The sequence below is a fragment of the Mustela lutreola genome, chromosome 12 (assembly GCF_030435805.1).
Source record: "Mustela lutreola isolate mMusLut2 chromosome 12, mMusLut2.pri, whole genome shotgun sequence".
NCBI classification, from domain to species: Eukaryota; Metazoa; Chordata; class Mammalia; order Carnivora; family Mustelidae; genus Mustela; species Mustela lutreola.
Genome location: NC_081301.1, coordinates 9,921,162 through 9,947,070, shown reverse-complemented (window position 1 = coordinate 9,947,070; position 25,909 = coordinate 9,921,162). Strand labels below are relative to the sequence as shown.

The 25,909-nt window shown below is 41.5% G+C and overlaps 1 protein-coding gene across 3 annotated transcripts in view; it reads right to left on the bottom strand.

The window, feature by feature from the left end:
- GOLGA1 (golgin A1) overlaps positions 1–24,200 on the bottom strand; it is a 48,337-nt gene extending 24,137 nt beyond the window's left edge. For 2 of the 3 annotated variants that reach the window (XM_059143283.1, XM_059143285.1), the window contains exons 1-10: positions 24,047–24,200; positions 23,187–23,236; positions 22,035–22,337; positions 16,495–16,585; positions 14,474–14,548; positions 13,458–13,555; positions 12,073–12,105; positions 9,332–9,460; positions 8,843–9,012; positions 8,281–8,392 (exon numbers count right to left, since the gene is read on the bottom strand). In XM_059143283.1, coding sequence (XP_058999266.1) covers positions 8,281–8,392; positions 8,843–9,012; positions 9,332–9,460; positions 12,073–12,105; positions 13,458–13,555; positions 14,474–14,548; positions 16,495–16,585; positions 22,035–22,169 — 843 coding nt within the window. In that variant the 5' untranslated portion in view covers positions 22,170–22,337; positions 23,187–23,236; positions 24,047–24,200. Of the gene's footprint in view, positions 1–8,280; positions 8,393–8,842; positions 9,013–9,331; positions 9,461–12,072; positions 12,106–13,457; positions 13,556–14,473; positions 14,549–16,494; positions 16,586–22,034; positions 22,338–23,186; positions 23,237–23,571; positions 24,006–24,046 lie in introns of those variants that run through there. The other variant, XM_059143284.1, reaches the window with a different exon arrangement.
- Between the last annotated feature and the right edge of the window lie 1,709 nt (positions 24,201–25,909).

Genomic DNA, 25,909 nt, shown 5'->3' with positions numbered 1-25,909 from the left:
ACCTCCTCACAGGCACTCTGCTTCCTCACTTTATGATTCTGTTGATGTATCTTGAGCTACAGACCTTTATGTTCAGCTTGGAAGCCAGCCAATCTCTTCTCAGAATAAAATGTTGCAACTTGGGCTTAGGGTTTTAGGATGAAGCACTTAATATTCTAAATTTTCACAGGGGGGCACATGGGTGGCTCAGTGGGTCAGGCATCAGACTTCAGCTCAGGTCGGTCATGATCTCAGAGTCCTGGGTCTGAGATCTGGACCCAGGATCTGCATCAGGCTCCTCACTCCCTGCTGTCCCCCTTGCTCTGCCCCTCCCCCACTCGTGCGCGCATGCCCTCTCTCTCAATAAAGTCTTTAAACAAATAATTCTCACATGGGTGAGAGTATGGGCAGTAGTGGATTCCAGAGATTGAACTCTGTAGATTCAAGTTTCCATAATTCAGTAAACTTTTATCAAGTCTATACTGTGTGTAGTCTTCTGAGGATACAACCAGACAAAGTTCTGGACACGGAAGCAAGGGTGCTGCTGGTAAAGACACACAGACACACAAAGAGTTATGAAACAATACAGTCTCGCTGCAACACAGGGACAGACAAGGTGCTCTCTCAGAGTCAGGAGGGATTAACTGCGGAAATCGGCTCAGACCTCCCTGGTAAATCCAGGGAGAAGGCGGGTGGGGCAGAATGAGCATTCTGGGTAAAGCGCAGCACATGCAAAGAGGTGAGGGCCAAGTTCAGCGCGACTAGGAAACAAGGAGGAGAGGTAAAGACAACTCCAAATCTGTAACTTAGCTGCCTGGTGAAACAATACCTCGACACCAAACAGAGACGACAGGGAGAGAGAGTTTGATAGGAAGGAAAACACGTTTGGCCATGACGGCCAGTCATGGTGGGTCTCTCACTAACAACGGAATCTCCTAATGTGGAGCAGGATACGGCGGCAGCAGCAGCCAGAGTGTGCATGAGGAAGCACTGCCCATACACCCTGGTCCTTAAGACAGCCCTTCACTGTGTCCATTTATAAGGACATTGAAGCTTAGGAACTAGCCCAAAGGCACAGGCCAGTGATAAATTAAAGATTCAAATTCAGGTCTTGTGGAGCCAAAGCCTGTACTCCTTCTACTACACATCTATGGGAACTTGAGAGGTACAGGTGACTCTACAGTGAAAACCAAAGTTTTGGTGTTAGGCAAAGTTAGGGACAGGAAAAGAATCAGTCACCAATTTCCATTTAGTCTTCTTGTACACCATATCCCATATGAAACCACCCTCTCCACTCTGGGTGCTTTACTTCAGGCCCCCAACACTTTATATGCCACATTATCCTTAATGGTGAGAAACTCAAAGCTTTTCCATTAAGATCACGTACAAGGCAAGGATGTCCCCTCTCATCAATCCTTTCCAATACTGTATTAGAAATCCTTGCTAATGTAATAAGACAAGAAAAGGAAATACAGGTACATAGACTGGGAAAAAAAACCTAAAATTGTCTTTGTTAGTAGATGACATGATCATCTATCTAGAAAAATCCAAAGAAGTTGGCAGAAAACTTCCGAAATAACAAGTGGTTACATAAAGGTTGCAGGATACAAGGTTGTTATACAAAAGCCAACTGCGTTCCTATGTACCAATAATAAACAAGTGGAATATGAGATTAAAAAACACAATTACCATTTACATCAGCACCTCCTAAAATGAAATACTTAGGTATAATCTAACGAAATAGGTGGAAGATCTATGTGAGGGACACTACAAAACGCTGATGAATAAAAAAAACCCAAAAATATAAACTAAATAAATAGATAGTCCATGTTCACAGATAGAATGACTCAATATTGTTAAGCTATCAGTTCTTCCCAACTTGATCTGTAGATTCAATGTAATCCCAATCAAAACCCCAGCAAGTTACCTTATGGATACCAACAAAATGATTTTAAAGTTTCTATGGAGATGCAAAAGACCCACAAAAATCAATACAATATTGAGGGGAAAGAACAAAGTTGGAGGACTGAGGCTACCTGACGTCAAGACTTATATGAAATTGGTCATCAAGACAGGAATGTATGGGTGAAAGACATACAGATCAGTGGAACAGAAGAGAGAGCCCAGAAAGAGACCCCCACAAATATATTTGGTTGATATTTGACAAAGAAGCAAAGGCAGTACAATGAAGCAAAGACAGCTCCTCAACAAATGGGGCTGGAACAAATGGCATCCACAGGAAGAAAATGAATCTAGACGTAGTGACCTTATATTCTTCATAAAAATTAACTCAAAATTGTCACAGAACGTAAAACTCAAAACTATAAAACTCCTAGAAGATAATATAAGGAGAAAACCTAGATGACCATGGGTATAGTAATCATTTGTTAACTATACCACTGAAAAATAAACAAACAAACAAACAAACCACCAAAGGCATGATGCACAAAGGAAATTACTGATAAGCTAGACTTCATCGAAATTAGAAACTTCTGCTCTGCTAAAGACAATGTCAAGAGAATAAGAAGTCAAGCCACAGAGTAGGAGAAAATATTTGCAAAAAACTTACCTGGTAAAAACTGCTATCCAAAATATAAAAGAAACTCTTACAATTCAACAATAAGAAAACACAAACAACCCAACAGAACAAGGCAAAGAATAAAAAAGATGTAAGAATCTGAAACAAACAAAACCATCATTATTCACAGATGACTGCTACTTAAGAAACTCAAAAAATCTGTAGACTAGTTATTAAGCTTGTAAGAGTTAATAAATTGCAAAAATAATCAATACACTGGGGCACCTGGGTGGCTCAGTGGGCTAAAGCCTCTACCTTCCGCTCGGGTCATGATCCCAGCGTCCTGGGATCGAGCCCCGAATCAGGCTCTCTGCTTGGCAGGGAGCCTGCTTCCTCCTCTCTCTCTCTGCCTGCCTCTCTGCCTACTTGTAATCTCTGCCTGTCAAATAAATACATAAAATCTTAAAAAAAAAAATCAATACATAAAAAGAATAGTACCTCAATATGCCAGCAACAAACACAGAAAGTAATTTTTATTTTTTTTTAAAGATTTTATTTATTTATTTGAGAGAGCGAGCGAGCATGAGAGGAGAGAGTTCAGCAGGAGAAGCAGACTCCCTGCTGAGTAGGGAGCCTGATGTGGAACTAGATCCCGGGACTCCAGGATCATGACCTGAGCCAAAGGCTCAACCAACTGAACCTTCCAGGGCCCCCAAAAAGTAATTTTTAGAATGATACAATTTGCAACTGGTATAAAAAAATAAAGTACCTAAGAATAAATTAAACAGTAAATAACAAACTTTAATGAAGAAAATCACAGAATCTTATATGCATTAAAAAAAAAAACACATCAGGGGCGCCTGAGTGGCTCAGTGGGTTAAGCCTCTGCCTTCAGCTCAGGTCATGATCTCAGGGTCCAGGGATCGAGCCCTGCATTGGTCTCTCTGCTCAGCGGGGAGTCTGCTTCCTCCTCTCTCTCTGACTGCCTCTCTGCCTACTTGTGATCTCTCTCTGTCAAATAAATAAAATAAAATCTTTAAAACAAACAAACAAAAAAAACATATGTTCTTGGATAAAGAAAATTCACATCATAAAGTAATCACTGCTCTCCAAATGGATCTACAGATTCAATGCCATCCAATCAATATCCCCCCCCAAATTTTTGAGGAATCTGACAAGCTGTTCTGTGAAAGAACAAGGGGCCAAGAATATTCAAAATACTTATAAAAAAGAATTAGTTGAGGAGATTTATCTTATCAGACACTAGGCCTTGTCCTAATAGTAAGGCGATATATAGTATCATGCAAATACCACAGTGGCGTATGGCCCAAAGCCCAATAGTTCCATGTACATCTGGAAGCCCGAACCTGACAAAGCTGACATTGCAGACTGGTGAGAAAAGAACAGATTTTTCAGTAAATGGTTATCATAATTTTTTTTTTTTAAAGATAAAGATCTTCTCAAACCAAAATCATAGCTTAGGTGTATTAAAGACTTGACTGTAAAAAGCAAAACTATAAAATTTCCTATATAACAATATAGGAAAATAGCATTATGATCCTGGGTTAGAAAAGATTTCTTTAAAAACCAAGAGTGGGGGGTGCCTGGGTGGCTCAGTGGGTTAAGCCACTGCCTTCGGCTCAGGTCATGATCTTAGGGTCCTGGGATCCAGCCCCGCATCAGGCTCTCTGCTCAGCAGGGAGCCTGCTTCCTCCTCTCTCTCTGCTGCCTCTCTGCCTGCTTACGATCTCTCTCTGTCAAATAAATAAAAAAAAACAAAACAAAAACAAAAACCCAAGAGTGGGGGCACCTGGCTGGCTCAGCCAGTAGAGCACGTGACTCTTGATCTGGGGGGTCATAGAGTTCAAGCCCCATGATGGGTGTAGAGATTACTTAAAAAAACACATAAATGAAATGGAAATCCCACTGAACAGGGGAATAATTTTTTTTAACAGTAAATAAAAATAAAAAAGCTAAAGTGTGAACTTAAAGGAAAATAATAAATTGAACTATACTAAAATTAAGAGTGTATTTTTTAAAAAATTTTATTTATTTGACAGAGAGAGGGAAATCACAAGTAGGCAGAGAGGCAGGCAGAGAGAGTGGGGAGGAAGCAGGCTCCCTGCGGAGCAGAGAGCCCGATGTGGGACTCGATCCCAGCACCCTGGGATCATGACCTGAGCCGAAGGCAGAGGCTTTAACCCACTGAGCCACCCAGGCACCCAAGAGTGTATTTTCATCAGAACAGATCATAAAGGGTGTGAGAACAAGACAAAAACTGGGAGAAGACATTTGCGACCCATATAACTAACAAAGGAGAATAGCAGCCAGGATATATATAATGAACTCCTATAATCAAGGAGAAAAAGAAAACGCAGAACAGGCAAAAGAATTGAATGAGTACTTCACAGAAGAACAATAATGACCAATAAGCATGAAAAGATAGTGTTATCTCATAGTAATCTGGGAAAAGCAAATTAAAATCAAGTTTAGAGGGGCACCTGGGGGTGGCTCAGTGGGTTAAAGCCTCTGCCTTTGGCTCAGGTCATGATCCCAGGTTCCTGGGATGGAGCCCTACATCGGGCTCTCTGCTCAGTAGGAAGCCTGCTTCCCCCTCTCTCTGCCTGCTTCTCTGTCTACTTGTGACCTCTGTCTGTCAAATAAATATACAAAAAAAATCCCACAAAATCTTTAAAAAAAAATTTTAAAAATCACGTTGAGATATTTCATACACTCTAGACTGGCAAAAAATTAATGTCTGATAATACACCATGGTAGTAAGAAAACAACAAGTCAAGCAATCCCTTATAGGCGGCTGTGGGACTGTGTGAATTAATATAGATACTATAGAAAAAAAACTAAGCATTATCCAGAAAAGTTGAAAAAGTACAAAAGTTTTTTTTAAATTAAAAAATTTTTTTTAAAATTTTTATTTATTTGTTAGAAAGAGAGAGAGACAGGGAGATACAGAGCGCAAGCACAGGCAGACAGAGTGGCAGGCTAGAGGCAGAGGGAGAAGCAGGCTCCCTGCCGAGCAAGGAGCCCAATGTGGGACTCGATCCCAGGATGCTGGGATCATGACCTGAGCCAAAGGCAGCCGCTTAACCAACTGAGCCACCCAGGTGTCCCAGTACAAAACTTTTTTCAAAGATTTTCAAAATTTTTAAAAAGGTTTATTTATTTATTTATTTGACACACAGAGAGAGAGAGAGAGAGAGAGAGAGAAAGAAAGCACGCGCTTGAGAGAGTACACAAGCTGGGGGCGGGGGTGAAGGCAGGCATATGAGAGAGAGGGAGAAACAGGCTCCCTGCCGAGCAGAGAGCCTGATGTGGGGCCTGATCCCAGGACTCTGGGATCATGATCTAAGCCAAAGGCAGACACCCAACCAACTGAGCCACCCAGGCGCCTCTAAAAGATTTTATTTTTAAGTAATCTCCACACCCAGGTGCCCGGGTGGCCCAGTTGGTTAAACGACTGCCTTTAGCTCAGGTCATGATCCCGGGATCCTGGGACTGAGTCCCACATCGGGCTCCTAGTTCCAAGGGGAGTCTGCTTCTCCCTGTGACCTTCTCCCCTCTCATGCTCTCTCTCACTTTCCCTTTCTCTCTCAAATAAATAAAATCTTTAAACAAAACAAAACAAGTAATCTCTACACCCAATGTGGGGCTTGAACTCACAATCCCAAAATCAAGAGTCTCACATTTTACTGACTGAACCAGCCAGACACCCCCAAGCTTTCCACATCTTAAATGTACTCTAGAGTAACTTGCACAGGTAGATGAAAGTTCGCAGTAGCCTTGTTGGTAATAGTAAAAGACCAGAAACACCGCAATGTTGATGGTCAATGGAACGGATACATTTTGGTAACCTCATACTACATGGTTGAAGAAAGAACAAATCACAGCTGCATGACCCATATGCACGTTTTTTAGGAATACAATGTTGGGCACCAAAATCAAGTTTTAAGAATACCTACAGCATAATTTATGTAATTTTTAACAAGCATGGGAGACAACAGAAGATACATACAGTTTAGGGATAAAATAATAGTAAAATTATAAAGCAAAAACTAAAAAGGGAACAGAACAGTTTCTAGATTGTTTACAAAAGAAAAAGCAATGTGATGGAACAGTGAATGGCACATGGGCAAGCTCAGAGGGAAGCATATTATTCTTTTTAACCTGTGGGTTAGCTACATAGGAGCTCACTGCCTTGTTACACTTGCTACCTGAAATAAATGTTCCATCTATTCAATAACCATAAGGACAACAAAAAAACTGACTCAAAACTCACGATCTTCGTGAAAAAACTGTCTTTCCTCTGGCACTCGTAGCCCAGTGACTGACACCATCAGCTGCTCATTTGATCAATCATCACCGAAACTTCTTTTTCTCTTGTTCTTCTCCTACATCCATTATATTAGCCAGTGGGTCAGTCTCCTCACGACTTCATCCGTCTGTCTACTCCCCCATTATCTTCATCACCACTCCTGTCAAAGCCACTATCTCATGCTTGGACAGGTACAAGAGCTTCCTACCTGGAAACCCATTCAGTGGTTGCCTCCCCAACCAACCCGTTCTTCTCTCACTCAGTGTGTCCTCTCCTCCGGTTCCCTGAATGGGCTCTTCCTACTGCCTCAGGGTTTCTGGGCTTATGGTTCAAACTGCTCACTGTTCTTGCTTCAAATTCTCTCCCACTGCCCCTCCCCAGCTCAAATGTTACTTCCTCACGGGAAGTATTGTCCGACTCCAAGGCTCGATATGATCTGATGCTGTTAAAGGATCCCACATCACCCTGTAGTTTTCCTTCACGGCACACATCATGGTTTGCAAGGGGTGTACAGACTTCTCCTCACACAAATCTTCCTCTACTATAATGATGCTCTAAGTCTCTGCTGCACTTGGGACTAGCAGTTCTCAAGGGATGAGGGTAGGGTTGGTCATAGCACCCCCCAGGGGGTGTTTTTTCATATGATGGAAGGGCGTGACTGCCAATGCCTGAAGGTGCTACCAGCACTAAGATCGCAGAGGCCAGGAAAGCTGAGTGTCCTGCAATGCGCGGGACAATCATACGGTACAACTGTTCTATTCAAAATGACAGGAAGAAACATACCACTGAGGAACACTAGTCTACAGTCAATAACAATATTTTTTATTCTTTATAGTCTCAAGACAGCACATACCTATAATAGGAAGGAAGTAAATGTATGTTGGCCAAATGAACAAATGAATTATAAGGATTACCTTTTTTTTTTTTTGAAGATTTTATTTATTTACTTGCCAGACAGAGACACAGGGAGAGAGGGAACATAAGGATGGGGAGAGGAAGAGGGAGCAGGCTTCCCGCCAAGCAGGGAGCCCATCTCGGGGCTTGATGTCAGGACCCTGGGATCATGACCTGAGCTGAAGGCAGACGCTTAACGACTGAGCCACTCGGGCACCCCAAGGATTATCATTTGGAACAAACTGGATTAGGCCACATCAACCGTGAATGCTACATTTTCTTATGCTCAAGGCCCACCATGTAGTACTTAAAGACAAATGTGAGCAGATCAAATGGCACGCTTTGAGACTTCCTACCAGGACAACACTGACCTCTTCTGTTCAGCTGTGTGACCACCCATGAGAAGGCAGCCTGGCTAGACTGGGAACTAGGGTCACTTAGGCTGCAGGAGAAAGAGAAGTTTCAGCAGCCACCCTGAGACAGAAATTTCTGACAGATTTAGTTTCTACCCCATTCATGAATCCTGGCAACCTGGATCCACTCCTAGTACTCCACTCACCTTCTGCAAATCCATGGAAAGCTGCTGAATGAATGCTTGGAGCTCTTGTTCCTTTTGCTCCAGGGCTGAGATCTTATTTTCCACACCTGTGTTTGAAGCTGTCACATGATCTCTTCATTGAAAGAAAGCAGGCAATAAACACATTTGAAAATCTCATCTAAGAGACATTCTTCTACAGGAAAAATACAGATGGTTCTTTACATGTCAGGGCTGCAAATGCTAGTCATTGGAAGATTATCAATGGAGAAGACCCCGTGGCTCTTTCTGAAGTAGAAGCCCGGAGAAAAAATCCCACCCAGGTTTAAGCAAAAAATCGCTGTCTCCTTTTGGTTACTCAATAGCTTAGAAACAAAAACATATCTGGATCACTTGGCAGGCTTGGAAGCTGAACCTAAGCAGGTGAGGGGAAGGAGGGTCTCAAGCCCTGGGCAGGTAAGGACAGTCTAGAAGCCTTTGCCAGAACTGAGATCAGAAAGTGTTGCAAAGAGCAGTGGGGAGAGGCAGGCAAGCTGTAGCCAGAGCTAACACCGCTTCCCACGGGCCCCACAGACCAAGCAAGAACCTCTGCTCTTCCAGCGCTGAGCAGTGTCTCTGCAATTCTTCTAGCTTCTGGCTCAAGTCTGATGACATCTGACTGGAGGTCATCAACTCCTCCCGGGTGTGACTAAGTTCTCTGGTTCGAGCCTCCAACTCTTGCTCCATTTTCCCCAGACTTTCTTCTTTTTTTAAAAGCTGATAAAAAGATACAAAGTTTCACTGGGCCATTACTAAGAAATACTACTGAGACTTATTTTTAAAAACATGGACCAACAAGTCAAACTTTCCTAACAATTTTGTGGGCTTATAAGGGGCCCAGTAGTAAGAAAGAAAAAGAAAAGGAAGCACATTTCAAACAGAACTTCCCCACTTTGCTAAATTGAAAAATAAACACATATGATTAATATCAAAGACTACTAGGGTATGTTCATCAGCAAGTAGAGAGTGATAACTAGTAAAATCAGAGCAATTCATCATCTATACAGCACGTAGCTATGAAAATAAAAATGCGTACCATGTGCTTTACTTTACTTAGTTCCTGTTGCTGGAACCCCTCTAATTCATCCATTTCATCCCTCCTTTGGAAAAGATTCAAACTCTGGTTCTTCATTTCCTGTAACTGAGCTGTCAGAAACCTTTTCTCCTATTTGGAGGAAGAAGACATCATCTCAGGCAACGAAGACACCACAAATCCTTATTATGTATGCAGAATGCTTTTTAATAAAATCTACAGAAAGTTTTTATTTTTATTCAGCAGAATTGTTATTTCTTTTAAAGATTTTATTTTTAAGTAATCTCCCCGCAACATGGGGCTCAAACTCACGACCCTGAGATCACAGACTGCTAGCTCCACAGACTGAGCCGGCCAGGTGCCCCCAGCAGATTACTTAATAAAGAAAAATCTTTCAGGCGCCCGGGTGGCTCAGTGGGTTAAAGCCTCTGCCTTCAGCTCAGGTCATGATTCCAGGGTCCTGGGATCAAGCTCTCTGCTCAGCAGGGAGCCTGCTTCCCTTCCTCTCTCTCTGCCTGCCTCTCTGTCTACTTGTCATCTCTGTCAAATAAATAAAGTCTTTAAAAAAAAAAAAATCTTTCAAAAACTCTCTTGTCAGCAGACAATAGTAGATAACAGGAAGCTTTATGGTGATATGACCAATACAGCATTATCTAACTCTCTTTAAGTTAAAAATACATGTGTTTTAAATGATCCAGCTGTGAATAAGGGGAGTAAAAGCAACAACTGCTTGACATTAAAAGTTCTTAAGTTTGATTAGAAATCGCAGATCCTCATTTTCCCGGTCTGTTCTCAGTAGCATACTGAACTGGATAAGCAACGTGAGTAACTGGAGTAAAACTGAGTACCCTGAAAAAATGAGATGCATTTAAGTAATGTCAGTTCGCAATTTCAGTTAGGAAGTCAACAAAAATTAGACATGACTGGTGTCAGCAGGTTACAATTTACTAAATGACAGCTTCCCAAGATAGACTCTTTTCAGGACAAACCCTGCTGCTACAGTTTCTAATTCCTGATTGAAAAGAAATCTAAACAGTCTAAAAATAACAGTTCCAAAAATGACAGTGGCTTCAAAGACCTACATAGATGTCTCACTGCTCTTCTGGGTCTAAAATATTTCCCAGTCCCTTTTTGGGCAGGGAAGAGGGGGTGGGGATCGCCTTAGTGCACTGTCAGTGGTTTTACTTAGTTCAGTCCTGCATGTTTCCTTAACAATTTTAAAAGACAAAAAACAGTTCAATGAGAATTTCAACTACTATAATCTTACGAGTTTCTTTTAAGAAAAGAAAACTTTAACCTAACCAATACCTCCATATTTAAGAAGACCATCATTAACACCATGTTCAGATTTTTTTTAAGCACAAGTTTCTTTGGGAGATAGCTTTTGTCTATAATTCTTTCCTTACAAAAATATGTTCAAGCATTCTTTGATAAATTGATAACTAGATTTCTAGAACACACAAAGAGAACTGATTTAACTTGGAGTTTTATTCCAAGAATACAACAACAATAAAACTCATCTGCTTAATAAAATGAACAATATAAATACACGTGTGTGTGTGTGTATGTGGTGTTTGTATATATATTTAGAAATGAGGTTTTTTTATTCATTTAAAAAAAAGATTTTATTTATTTATTCATGAGAGGCAGACGGAGAAGCAGGCTCCCTGGGGGGCCCAGTGTGGGACTCAATCACAGGACTCTGAGATACTGACCTGAGCCGGAGGCAGACACTTAACTGACTGAGGAACCCAGGTGGCCAAACAGTAAATTTTTTATTTTGCAACTGAATTTATCAATCTAAGAAATAATTTTTTACCCCAAAGAGTAATTTAGGAGTATTTGATGAAAACAAAAAATGAATTAGGTAGCAGCATATAATTTGGGCTGAGGGAGCAGACTTTTAAATTAAAATGTTTTTCTAACTATAGGCCTGAAATTTCATCTTCCTGTTCATGTCTGGGAGCCAGGAATACATTACATTAACACCTACACAGTGTTACACAAGCTATGGTGCTAGAGTAATCAATTTTCCTCGTCCGTGTTTAGCCAAGAAATGCTCTTATCTGCTCAATGCTGAGCCTTGAAAAATGCCCTCCTTCCCCACTGCCTCCTCAAAAAGTATTCCTAACATTACCACAGTGCCAATTAGGGCCCCAGCAGGAAACAGATGGCAGTCTCAAATTGGGTATTTTGAGAAGAGTTTAATAAAGGGACTTTTGAAAGCTGTGGGTGAGTAAGAAAGCACAAAGCTAATGTGCTCGTAACAGTTGGGCAGGAAGGGACAAAGGGAATGTAGAGGTTACAAGAGACCCAGGAATATCCAACTAAAGCTGTGACCTTTGGCCATGGGATACAAATAACCTGAAGGGACCCCACATGGAGAAGGCTGGAGGAATAAATCCCGGCCACCCACAATTCCTTTGGAGTTCCCCCACTGGCAGAACCCAGTTGGAAACCAGAGGGCAATGGAGCCTGGCTGCCGCAGTTTCCATCAGCCTCCAGGGACACGGAGAAAGGTAAGATAAGGGAGGAGAGGACAGTGGGAGGGGCAAACCAAAGACATCCAGCATGCCCTCAAGCAAGGGCAGCCATGAGCTTTTCAAGTCAGTGTCAACTCAACCAGCACCCCAAGTCTAAGAGGTGGTAGAGTGATCTGTACACTGGGTACCGGAAAAGCCATTTTCCAAGTCCTGAGGAGAGGCCAACATTCATACTGAGATAAAAATAAAAGATGAACTAACCTTTTCAAGCTGATCCATTTTTTCTGACCATTCCTAAAATAAAACAACAAAAAGGTACAGTTTCCAGGAAAGAGTATCAGTAACATAAGGTTTTCAGAAAACAAAACAACCTAACTCCCCTGCAAAGCAAGCAAGCAACCAATCAAAACAGCAAATAAAAAACCCCATAAAGTTGGCTTAGTATTAAGAGAACCAAGAGTCCTAAAAGGAGAAGAAAATGAATTTTATAGAAACTTCTAGAACACACATATAAACCTGCAGATTTTTACGAAGCAGAGCACCCAACAAAGTTGTAGTGTGGTGTTCTGATGCAGCTTTTCACTTTATTCCTGAGTGTTTTTCCATGAATACTATTATTATCTCTTGGGAGTGGGTAGCTGGGGCAGCTGAGTTGGTAACTATAATTGATATTTAGAAACTAATTTAATGAAGGTAAAAGGGACCACCCTCGCCAGCCCCTGATAATTATTTTCCTTCTTATCTTGATTTTACCAATATGCTTTATGCCATCTGGTATATGATTCCCCTTATTCACAAATCACAGGAGGAAAAATAACCATCGGTACAAAAAGCCATATTCCAAGTGCCTACAATCAAAATTCACCAATTTTAGATGATATCATCATTTATGTACATTTACACCATAGTTATCTAATAGGTATTGGTGAATAATGTCTTTTTCTGGCTAGCAAATGTCCTAATACTCCCTTTAAAATACTCACTTTAAAACCAACCAACTCACCAACTATAGATGAATTATATATATATTCTTAAGTGAAACATAATAAATTGATCCTGTCTTAATAAATCAAGATTACTAGTATAATATCTTGATGTTTTTCTTAAATTTAAAATGCCATCGAAAGAAATATTTACTTCATAATTACTGTAATAGGTGGTAATAGTACTATTTTCCTTTCTTACTGTTATTCATTCAACATCTATCAATGGATGGTTCTAGTGAGATTACAGGAGTTCTTTTGTCTAACTCACTGGGGTTAAAGACACTAGGAAACAGACCGTAAGAACTATGTACATCATAGAAGCTGGGCTTGAGAGCATTCTCTACTCTAAGAGGCAAATGTTGGGGGTTTAGGGGTCTAGGCCTTAACACAGGTTTTTAGAGGACAGAGACCATTTCCCTTCTTTTGGGATATGCCACCAGATAGAACACATCATTTCCCTTCTCCCTGTCACAAAGTTACACAGAATGACAGAATGATATTCTCTATTCTGGATGCATCTCACGATTACAAATGTAAATTACAGAGCATTCCTTTTCTCCTAGGCTGCAGATATTTTCTACCAGGTTTATGTCATGATTTTTGAAATCACGTCACTAAGTGAAATCTTTCCACCAATCTTGGGCGTCACATATAAAATACCTGGTCCTTTCTGGCTAATGCCAAAGCCAGTCCTTCTGCCATTTTGGCTCTGTTGGCTTGGAATGTCTCATTCTGCTCTTGAAATTTCCGCATGGAAGCTGTTAACAAAGAGGCTCTATTTGAGATATGGCAATATTTCAGAAACGGCATGACAAACAGCCCATGTGATTATTTTACAACTGTAACCTAACAAAAAAGATCAAGGTCAAGTAAGTGGATAATGAGACTGGGAAAAACCTGATCCGTCTCAACATTATCCCAGAATCTTTTGGGCTTAGCATTAGAGCATAGCTGTTTTTTTGCTTTCTCTTGTTCTATTTTGGTAATAAGCAAGTATATACATTTAGGAAGATGCCAAAAGGTAACTTTTTCAACAGTACAATGATAGTAGGTAGGTTGCTAGAAGAGGCTAACGCTGTTGCTAAGTGATGGTTACTAGCATACTTTATCAGAATTAAAAATAAAATTCAAAACTATGCAAAACAAAAAACCTTTCTTTCACTTCGTTTTCCTTTAAAATTTTTTAAGTATATGTCAACAGAAAACTTCTTTAGCATCTTTCTTGGATTGAATCCAAAGGAGAATATATGAATTAGGACAGACCAAATAAAATGTATGTTCTATTGCTGGAGAAGTGATGACAGCCAAAAATTTCCCCCCATTCTGAATACAGCAGCATGAAGCTACGGCTAGAACAAGGCTCCTAATCTAGGCTTAAGGGCCAGGCACATGATTTTACTAACATCAAAGGGCAGCCAATAAACTGGAAAACCGGATGAAGACAAGCTAGTACACATAATGACCTTCTCCTAAGAAGCATGCCCGTAACACAACATCAACAGAATTGTATGCTTATAAATATCAGACAAATGTTTTACCACTCTGATTAAGAAGTACACTTAAAAAGATTTGAACTATGATGGATAAACTTAGCCAATACACTATGGTTTCATTAAAAAAAACCAAAAAACTAAACCCTGAAAAGATTGAAAAAAAGCAGGAAAAAAAATACGTACAATCCTGGTGTTTTTCTAATGCAATTTCAAGCTTCTCTTTTATCTTCTGCAAGTTTCGGACCTGTTCAGCATAGTCTTGGGTGAGGAGGGTGACGCACATACCAGGAATGGACAAACATCAGGAAAGGAAGTTAATTAAACAAAAAAATGAGTGAAAGTGATGATGATTTTCTCAACCCGAAAACCATTGCTGTTAAGGAAAGCTAGGCAGACAGCCTCCCATTAACAATGAACAACACAAGCAAACAGGTATAGTACAAACCATCCACGGTGTAAATGGTGAATACAAACAGGCAGGTCTGTTTAGCCTGGATAGAGAGCAAGAAGTGGGCCTGGTCTGATCATCAGAAACGCCCTGCTCGTTAATTTCAAACCTCCGTTTTCACTTCCCCTTCCAGTATTAGCGATAGGACAGGGCGAAAGGAACTCACTGAACAGCTCACAGTTCATACAGCTGTGTTAACAGTGGTTGGGACAATAGCAAACACCTTACCACAGGATGGTCTTTACCTTCAAAGTACTTTATTTTCTAGAAAAGTCAGCTTCCTTTCTATATGGGAACTGAGCTTCCTATGCCAAATTAAAGGTGAAAGTCAGAATTAATTATCTGGGTGGCCAAAGATAGTATGATGCAGTGGAAAAGTAGGCAGGCTTGGGCCAAATCCCAGCTGTCAGTCTGTAGCTGAGAGACCATAAGCAAATTATTGATCCCAAATATTAGTTTCATTACTTAGCAAATGATGGTATTAATTACAATGGCCTCAAACGCACTTAGTAAACTGCTTTCTGTGTCCTAATTAGATAACAAATTAGGTGTTTTCCTATGCCAGAAGCAGCGGACACGCTTCAGTAAGAGGTTCAGGAAGAGGTACCTACTGCTGCTGTTTTTCATATGAAACCTGGAGGAAGATACCTAGGACACAACTGGGCTTTCTAAGTATCCTTTCTCTGCCCTCTCCCTTCCCTAATTTTAGTCAAGCCCAAATAATTCTTCCGTCTCTATGTCAGGGAAGGCATGTAGCTTTCTCCCCAACATTAAACAAAAGTAAAGTTATTTCACCTCTGTTCCTGATGTTAGTTACAAGTAGGTATAATTGGATTTAACAACTGAATTTAAAGAAGACTATAGTTAAGAGTACGGACTCTAGCAAGCAAATGTGGGTTTGGATCCGAGCTCCACCACTTACTGCTTCGGTGACCTTAACCTCGCTAAGCCTAGTAAGGCTACAGTGAGGATAAAAGGAGATAGCGCACCAACCGGGAGCTGGGAGCTAGACTACGGACCTTTGATAACCTCACAAACACAAGTATTTGTATACAATTTGGAGAGTTTTGTAGTCTACTGCTTTCACTCCAATAAAATGTGCCTAAGGCCAAGGGACAAAAAGAAACACAGAAGCCATTGACCACTTCACAGGATGAAACTTTCAAAATGTATCCGCTGGCAGAAACCAAAATAAGAAACTCACAACTCTATCACAAACATGCCCTGCTCAGGCAAGGATATAATGGAAGTTGTGTGAATTGTAAACTGCACACAAAAGACATAATGAGAGTTACAGCTTCTATACAGGTGTTGAGTATCACTGGAAAGTGGTCTAAAGACCCAGGACACTTACACAAGTGATATGCAGCTGTAGCAAGTGGCAACGTAGCCACTCTAGTGCTGAAGAATCCATCTGTTGGCCATTCCCTGTAAGTACTATCCCCTACCCTGACAGCTATGCTAACAGGTGGAAGATCGTCAAATGTCATCTACGTATACTTTTAATACCTTTTATATCCATGGCTAGAAACCTCAGGAGCAGAAAAACCCAACTTATTCTTTTTGAGTTTACAGTCTTCAGTACACTAACAAAAGGAGGGAACCAAAAGGGCACAAATTGCTCCATTTTGACTAAGAAATACGTCAATATATAGCACTATCACCATAAGGTGACACTATATCGTTATTTGACATAGACAGAGGGTCAGCCAAGGAGAGTGTTCTTTGCTTGCTTTTTATGAAGTCTTAGACATACCAGAAAGTCTGGCTTCAAGTTTCCGGATCTGTTCATTCCTTCTCAAGAGCTGGGATGAAAGATCTTCTCTGGAGCTGCTTCCATCGGAAGCCTGTGGAAATACAGACAAGAGGCCACATTCATACATGGGTTTTCAGCAATGTGAGACGACCCCAATACTGGATGGGAAAGCAACAACTCTTGTTTCAGCTTTCAGTATACTTTAAATGTGATCACTGAAGAGCTTCTTAACATACCTAGGTCCTAGCTTCTCTACCTGTGAAATAGGAGCAACACTATCCCCTTCTACAACGTGGAAAAGGTAGGAGATGCTAAACGGACTGTGTGTGTGTGTGTGTGTGTATACACACAGTATTAGAATAAATAATGGCGGGGCGCCTGGGTGGCTCAGTGGGTTAAGCCACTGCCTTCGGCTCAGGTCATGATCTCAGGGTCTTGGGATCGAGTCCCATATCGGGCTCTCTGCTCAGCAGGGAGCCTGCTTCCTCCTCTCTCTCTGCCTGTCTCTCTGCCTGCTTGTGATCTCTGTCTGTCAAATAAATAAATAAAATCTTTAAAAAAAAAAAAAAAAGAATAAATAATGGCAAACAAATCCATTATGGTCATATCACACCAAGTACATGATACAAAGAATATATTTTCAGTAATAAGAAAATCAGCCTCGGGACGCCTGGGTGGCTCAGTTGGTTGGGCGGCTGCCTTCAGCTCAGGTCATGGTCCCGGCATCCTGGGATCGAGTCCCACATCGGGCTCCTTGAGCCTGCTTCTCTCTCTGTCTCTGCCTGCCACTCTGTCTGCCTGTGCTCGCTCTCGCTCTCTCTCTCTGACAAATAAATAAATAAAATCTTTAAAAAAAAAAAAAAAAAAAAGAAAGAAAATCAGCCTCAGTGGCTCAGTCCGTTAAGCTGCTGCCTTCAGCTCAGGTTGTCATCCCAGGGCCCGGGGATCGAGTCCCACATCGGGCTCCTTGCTTGGTGGGGAGCCTCCTCCTTCCTCTACCTCTGCCTGCCGCTCCCCTGCTTGTGCTCTAACAAGTAAATAAATAAAATCTTAAAAAAGAAAAAAGAAAATCATTTTATTTTTCCAAAGGTAAAGTCCTGGCAGAAAAGGTCAGAAGGTTCTTTAACGAGGGGTCAAAGGCTGGTGAAGAACTGATCACTGACATTGATAAAGTTTCCGTCTAAATGCATCAAAGACTTTACCAGATAATACGGATTCATTTTAAGTTTTCCTTAATAAAATGGATATCTCTCAAAAAAAAAACATGGGTTCAATAATCAACATATTAATTAAACATCAATTTTCCTCAACAATCTACTTTATTTTAAAAAAAATTTTTAAAGATTTTCTTTGAGAGAGGTAGTGAGTGAGTGAGTGAGTGAGCACAAGCAGAGGGAGTGGCAGAGGGAGAGGGAGAAGCGGACTCCCTGCTGAGCAGGAAGCCTTGGGCTTGGCCTTGGGCTCAATCCCAAGACCTTGAGATCATCCCCTGAGCTGAAGGCAGATGCTTAACTGAGCCACCCAGATGTCCCCACAACAATCTATTTTAAAATGTCTGGATACTACTATTACTTTGGGCACTGCTTACTATTGCTAACAAGTAACTTATTTATCTTTTTTTTGGATTATAAAATTTTTAAAAATACAGAAGAGTAGGGAGAATGGTTTAATTAACGTTCTCCATCTACTTTAATAATTGCTGATGTTTTCCCCTATTTGCTTTATTATTTTACTGAAGTACTATAAATAACAGATACGACATTTTGCCTTAAATACTTTGATAAACATTTCCCAAATATGAGGTCATTTTCCTTTATAACCACAATACCATTATCACACCTAAAAAATTTTTATCCAATATCTAGTCTTTAGTCATGTTTCCCCATCTAATACCCAAAGTATCTTTAAAGGTGGTTGAAAATTCACTTTATTTTTTATTTTTTTAAAGATTTTATTTACTTGTCAGAGACACAGCAAGAGGGGGAACACAAGCAGGGGGAGTGGGAGAGAGAGAGGCAGGCTTCCCACTGAGCAGACAGCCCAACGTGGGGCTTGATCCTTGATCCCAGGACCCGGGGATAATGTCCCCAGCCAAAGGCAGATGCTTAATCACTGAGTCATCCAGGTCCCCCCAAAATTCACTTTAAATATTCACTTATGTATCTAGACACTTGTCCAGTCCAACATTTATTTAGACTTGGTTTAGTTTATACATAAGAGGCAGTCTCTGGAGGTGGAGGACCTGGGTTAAAGTTCCATCCTCACCACTTAGAAAATAAGAACTTGGGCCCATTAGTCACCTTCTCTGTGCACTGATTTCATCATAAGTAAACTATGACAACAAACATGATCAATCTCACACAGCTGTGATGAGGACTAAATAAATCAACACTTGTCAACTCCCTAAAACACAGAATAGCACATAATTAGTTTCAATACTTATCTATATTAGAAGTTATGATTATTACTGTTAGTAAGACATCTGCTTCTCAGCTGTGCTAAGCACTGGGAACAGTGGTGAAACAGAGTCCCCAACCTAAAACAGCAGGAGAAGCAGCTACTATTATGAAATGCCTGTTAAAGAGCCAGGCACTATGCAAAATGTTTTATTTATTAGGCAGAAGAGGTAACATTGCAGGCCTGCAATCACGATTCTTAGCAAGGTCTGTCTGTAAGGCCAGCCCTGGGGCTTAACTATGAGAACTTAGACTTTAAAGGGTTCCCACTATTATTGATAAGAAAGGTTCACGGTATCTAATCTGTTTGTGTACAAAAATATGGTTTATGCTGAACACCTGTTTTCCTTCCAGGGGTCTGGAATTTTGGTAAATGCTTGGCAGACGGTGCCTATGTGAAGAGCCCCAATAAAATCCCTGGGCACTGAGTCTCCAAGGAGCTTCCCTGGAAGACAACATTTTACATGTGCTGTCACAATTTTTTCTGGCGGAATTAAGCATGTCCTATGTAACTCCAGGGGGAGAGGACTTTTAGAAGCTTGCACCTGGTTTTCTCCAGGCTTTGCCTCATGCATCTTTTCCTCTTGCTGATTATGCTTTGTATTCTTTCACTATAATAAGTGACAGCAGTAAGTAAAACCACGCTGAGTCCTCTTAAATAATCGAACCTCAGGATGAACATTGGGGACCTGAGACCCATGCTTTAATAAGACAAGTATAGTTCCTATTTTACAGATGTGGGAACTAAGGCATAGGAAAGGAACTTGCCCCAAGTCATACAGTAACAATGAAGTTAGGAATCGAATCTAGGTCTGACTCCTTAACCTGACCTGAGTTCCCAACTACTACTCTCTACTGCCTTTCATACGCCTCCCAGTTTAGTGAGACAGACAAGCAAACCACCAACAATGCAGTGTAAACAGGTGCTATTACAGAGGTCAGGAGGAGATAAGGGACCAAACTTGGCCAGGAGGGGTAAGGAGTAGAGGGGATGACAAGGGCAGGTCAGGTCAAGGGGGCTTCCTGAAAGTAACATGTAAGTGGGGTCTTGAAGGAAGCTCAAAGTCTGTTAGAAGAACTCAGGAGCAAAAGGAAGAGATGAGACATTTCAGAGACAGGAGACAAGTGCAAAAAGCTGTGGGCATGAAGGAATATAACACATTCCAGAAATGCAATAGGTTCAGCGTGGATGGAGCACAGGGTCTAGCAAAGTAGAGTGAGATGAGGTTGGACAGGGAAGCTGTGCCAAGGCCATGAGAGTTTACCACTGTACTATGTATGAATTTGAACTTCATCTTGAAGGTGATAGGGAAACCACTGAGGAGTTTCAGGCATTAAAGAGACATGAATACATCTGCTTTGGGGAGTTATTAGAGGCAAGGAGCCGAGAGACTACAACAGTTGTCCAAAAACAAAAGACAGCTTGAAATAAAATGGAAGTAAATGAACTCCTGGCAATGGAGTAAAGAGAGCAAGTCTGAGACATTTAGAAGATGGAAAACCAAAATACTTGTTGACTGGACACCAAAAAAATGGAGGGAAGAATCTAAAATGCTTCTGAAATTTCTTGCTGGTGACTTGGGGGAATGGAGATACCCATTTGAAGATGGAGTTAAATAATTCAGTGTTGTTCATTTTAGAATTTGAGACACTAGAGGAAGAGCATTTGGTTGGAGAAATATATGCAGTGGGATATACAGGTTTGGAGATAGGGCGTGAAGATCAGAATGTAGAGACGGTAAGTTCAAGTAGATTACTTCAGCAGTCTCAATGGAAAATACTTTGAATTCAGGCCAGTTTCTATATCTGGAATACTTTCAAGATGACAGACTTCATTTAGCATGTCATCATGAAGGCAAAGCAGGTATTTCTGCCACAGAACTCAGCATTGAAACTATATCCTTCAGCCTGGGGATCAAATGTGCATTACATTTCCCGTTAAATATAGCAGCCAATGATATCAGGTAATCTTATTGTTCCATCCCAATAACCTAAGAGCTTCTGCCATGTAATTTGACCCAGGACAGGTAGCAGAAGAAAGGAGGAAGAAGACTCATCTGACCCTGGAAACAACTCAATTGTCTATCATCAGGAAAAGACAGAGATAAATTGTGGCCTTGTCAAATGCTGGAATCTTACACAGCAGTAAAAGTAAATGAATCACAGCTTCATGGAACACAGATGCATTCTAGAAACATGGTGAATTAAAAAAAAAAAGTTCAAGAATACTATGGAATACCATTTTTATAAAGTTCACAAATAAGCAACACTAAACAACAAATTGTTTATAAATATATACATATCTGGGAGGCTATTTTAAAAATCAAGAGAATGATAAACACAAAATTTAGGATGGGGTTATCTGGAGGGCAGGGAGGAAGAAAGTGAACTGGGAAGGAGCATACAAGTGCCTTCAACAGTATCCACAATGTTTTAATTCTTTGGATAGGTGACCCATTAACAAGCATTCATTTTATTTTTATGCTTTATACTTAACAGTTACATTACATACATTCTTTTACATACACCAAATATTGTAATTTTTTTAAAAAAGATAACTGACTTTGAGAGGATCCTGTCATATGCCAAAGACACACTTTTAATCCTAAGGCATGAGATCTACCTAACACAACAGCATCTTCATTGTTCTTAAATCTTTCCAAACACAAAGGTCCTTTACAAATAAGGGACATAGTGCAGGGGTGTCTTCTTCTCATCAACTTTCCTAGTAAAATAGAGTACTCTAATTCCACACCATAACTCACAGACCATGTTAGGCAACAATAACTTAAAGTATATTTGTCTGCAGAGATAATAAGCCAAGGCTTTTTGGAGAAACGAAATATAAAAGAAAATGCATAAAGTATAAAAAGAGTGTAACAGGACAATGTAGAGAATATGAAAAGGGACTCTGAAATAACAGGAAAAAACAGAAAAGCACCTTACAGTAGGAAGAATCAGATATAAACCCCAACTAATCTTTCAATTTTAAAAGAAAATACTTATGGGAAAGTCTCTTTGAAATACTATTTTAAAAATATATCAAGAGTGTACCAAATATTAAAAATTAGAAAAGATACTTACAAAGTCATCTCCCGAGTCAGCTCCCATAGAGGCAACGGATTCCTTGCTCACTGACCGTGGTATCCTAGTAGCGCCCCCTGGCCTCTGAGCCACAGCTGTCTCTTCTGCAATTTTCTTCTTCAGTTTTGCAAACATTTTTGCTGTGTGGTTATCCTGCACGGGTGACCAGCTAGTGAACCACCCCAGTATTCTAGTCCTTTGGCCAGCAAGCAGGACTTCAGAGACTGGTGCCTAGAAAGTTCCAGTCATCCAAGAAAACTGTATTCCCACTTCAGTGTGGGCCAAGGGCTTACAGAACAGTATCTATAAATCAGACGAAAGAGAGCTAAGTTAAACACAGGAGAGATTTCAGAACTGAGTTGCTTTTTAAGCTTCAGGTTTCAAAATTAAGTTTCATAATTTTACGTGGACATTTAACAGGACACACTGCTAAACATTTAAAAAGCACTCAGGTGTTTCACGTGCATAAACAGATAAGGAAATCCAGGCTTGAGGAGATGAGGTAATCTGCCAAAGAGTGTGTCCTTAAGTGGCAGGGCTGGTATTTGAACCCAGGACTCTGACTCACAAGTCCTTACTCTTTCTTTATTATGCCACGTTGGCTGTGGCATATAACACATATAGTAAAACTGCCCAGGGTACATGTTAATGTCACATAATGGTTGGAAATTCTCTCCCCAATATTAACTACAGTTTACTTTTTTTTTTTTTTAAGATGAAGACAAAATATGTACTCAGTATGGGGATAAAGGTATAACATTCCAATGTTCGAGGATGGTTTGCCATCAGCTCTTGACGAGAAAAAGCTGACAACCTAGAAAAAACAGGCAAGCCAGACATCTATCCTCTATAAGCATCAGATACCCTTAAACATTTCCTAGAAATTCTGTATGGTTCTCTTTAAGAGTGATTAAAATGACCTGAACTCAGTTTTGTCTTCAGAATGTTTTACATGATAATCAACATGAGATTCAACCTTCTTTTCCTCCCAGTGTTGTATGAAACACCAATATTCTGGTTCCAACCTTAACTTTCCATGTTCTGTGGAGGACACCTAGGTTCTGCTCTGAGATCTACGAAAGACTTCTTACCACTTCAGATTATCCATGTAAATCTGTACAATTCTCCAATGTCTGTAAACCACCTACTCACCTGGCTTATCTACCAGATTTAAAACAGCTTGGAGGTCAAAGCATTCTGTCCTGCATGAAAACAAAGATAAAATGCACTGGGTATTTCCTTTCAAGTGTAAGGCCAAAATGTTTGGGGGAAATGGAAGAGGATAAAGGGAGAATTAACCAGAAGACAGAGGAAAGAATCTATCACTGCCACAGTCCTCAGTGGGACACCTTCTCCTTTGCGTTTGTGATCTACCTGGAGCTTCACTAACAGGCACAAAGAGCAGGATCTCTCATTGGTGCCTAAATTTACTTCACCTTGGGAGACTCGAGCAAAAACAACTTGAATGAGATTCCGGTTTCCTAGGGCCAGTATTTATTTCTCAGTTGATTCTGACAGTCGCACATTGTTTGTTTACCTGGCGAGATCCGGGCAGTCTAGTCACAGAGCCTTGACTCGCACTAAGAACGTCGCCGAGAAAAAGAATGGCTAAACTGGGTAAAAAACAACAGCCTAACGCCCAGGGAGAGGCAGGTACCTGCCACGCCAGTCTGGATCCCACTCAACTCACGCTCCTTCTAGAACCGCCCGCGTTTGGACTGTCAAGGAAGAGAGAGGGACTCAACGTCTCTCCCATCTGACAGCAAGGAAACTGAGACCCAGAAAGGAGGAATGACTTGTCCAAGGTCGCTGGTGGCGGGGGGGATCCTGACACCCTAGGCTCCAGACTCCACGGCCGGGCAGCCCCTCTGCCCCCACCCCCGCCCTTTCAGCATCCCGGTACCGCCCCCCGCCTTGGGTCTTGGGCAACCCCGTCCGGGCCGCTCTGGGGCAGACCGAGGCCACCGGGAGAAAGAGGGGCCTCCTGGCATCTCCGGCCCCCGCCCGCGCACCTGCCGCTCTCTGGGCAGCGGGCAGAGCCCCGCCTCCGGGACCTCTCGTGAACACCGGCCCGCGTCACCAGCCCCCACGACCGGCCGGCGAGCAGAGCAGCGACCCGGAACCGCACCTCCACCAGCGCGCCGGAAGTGGCTGCGCGCGGGGCGGGCCTGCCACGCGCATGCGCCCGCGCGCGGTCTCAGCGGTCGACGGCGACATCCGGGCTGCGGTTGGGCCGAAACCGCTGGAGGGCGCGGGCGCGAGTCTGGGTGCTCCCTAAGGCCGGCCCGCCACGTCACCCAGCGGCCCGACCCGTGGATGGTGACAGGGTGGCCATAAGCCTTTATTGTTCTTTTTTTTTTCTTTCTAAGGGGGCGGTGCGGAGCGGGGAAGTGGGAGGAGCCTTGTGGCGGAAGGGAAAAGCACCCAGTTGGTGCCGCGGGGCCAGCGCGTGTTGTGGGGCTTTGAATCCTAAGGCCACTGCTGCGCGGAACTGAGAGGGAGTTTCCGTTCCGCTCCCCGCATCCCAATCCCACTGCGCCCTGCCCAACCGCCTGGCCACGGCATAGCAGGTGATCACTGCGAGTCCGTGCCTCCCTCCTCACACAGAAGCCTGTGGCTTTGGAAAGTACAACTAGGTCTTCGCGCTTTGTGACTAGTTTTTTTAAACTCTTGTGCCTATGACCAACTGCAGGTTATACGTTTTATATCTATGTAATACATAATGTACCACATAATGTACCATTGAAAGCAAAGTTTCCAGAATCATACTCATATCATACACTCCGATATACTGCATTTCAAAATAAGAAGCTGATAGCAGCCCACCACATTCATCTCATTATCTACTCATGGTCCTCCAACTTTTGACAGTTGAACAAACTCGAGAGGTAACTGCCCCGTTCAAAGTTATACTGCAAATTAGCCTGCGTCGGGTGTCTGGACTCCTCGATGCCAAACAAGTCAGACATTCCACATTGAAATCGCACATTTGAAAACCCCCAAACGACCAGAGGGTCAGCAGCTTCCATCCCCGCCAAACAATCCTCCCTCCGCGTGTGAACTTTTGACCACTTCGAGCAAGGCAGGGAAAAACCAAGACCAGGACTCAGAAGAAACTTACCAACCAGAAGAATAAGCATAGAAGCTACGACCCCAAGACAGTCCTAAGTGTCTGAGGTATGTTCTGAAAGAAGCAAACCCTAACAGTTTAGCACGTATGTTGTCAACAATTCTGAAGAAGTGCCAGAAACCTTAAGCAAATAATGTTTATTTTTATATTGATGATACACTTAATATACACGTGGATTCAAGATACAAAATTCATTTACAAGAGTTCACACCTGATGAATGTAGTCACATTCCTAGAGAACATTTATCAATGCAAAAATGTTTTCAATACACGGACAACAAAAATCAAATGTTCTGTAATCTTGTTATTCAATAAACATCAAAACAACGTTTAACTTTCCATCCTCTACCATTTAAGTGCCCTTAAGGTGGCAGGCACCATAACAGAAGAAAACATTGGAAAGAAGGGCCTACAGAATCCACCTGTGGAATCACAGTGTTTACTCTGAAATTCATTTAGTGAAGTAGTTAGTGAAAGGCTTGCTATCCTTTATGACAAATCACATATCATACAAGAGTCAAAAGTGATGAACTCAAGAAAATAAAACGTCTCAATAACTTCTGAGTTTCTAAAATCTATGAAGTATTAACTGTAACAGACAAAGCAGAAAAAGGCTGAAAAAGAACACAACAGGAAAACATCCTTAAGAGTATGTATGGCTTAAGCAATTCAGAAACACAACGAGTAAGACTTTCACAATACCACAAATGTTGAAGTCAAATGATATTGACAAAATAATTTTCCC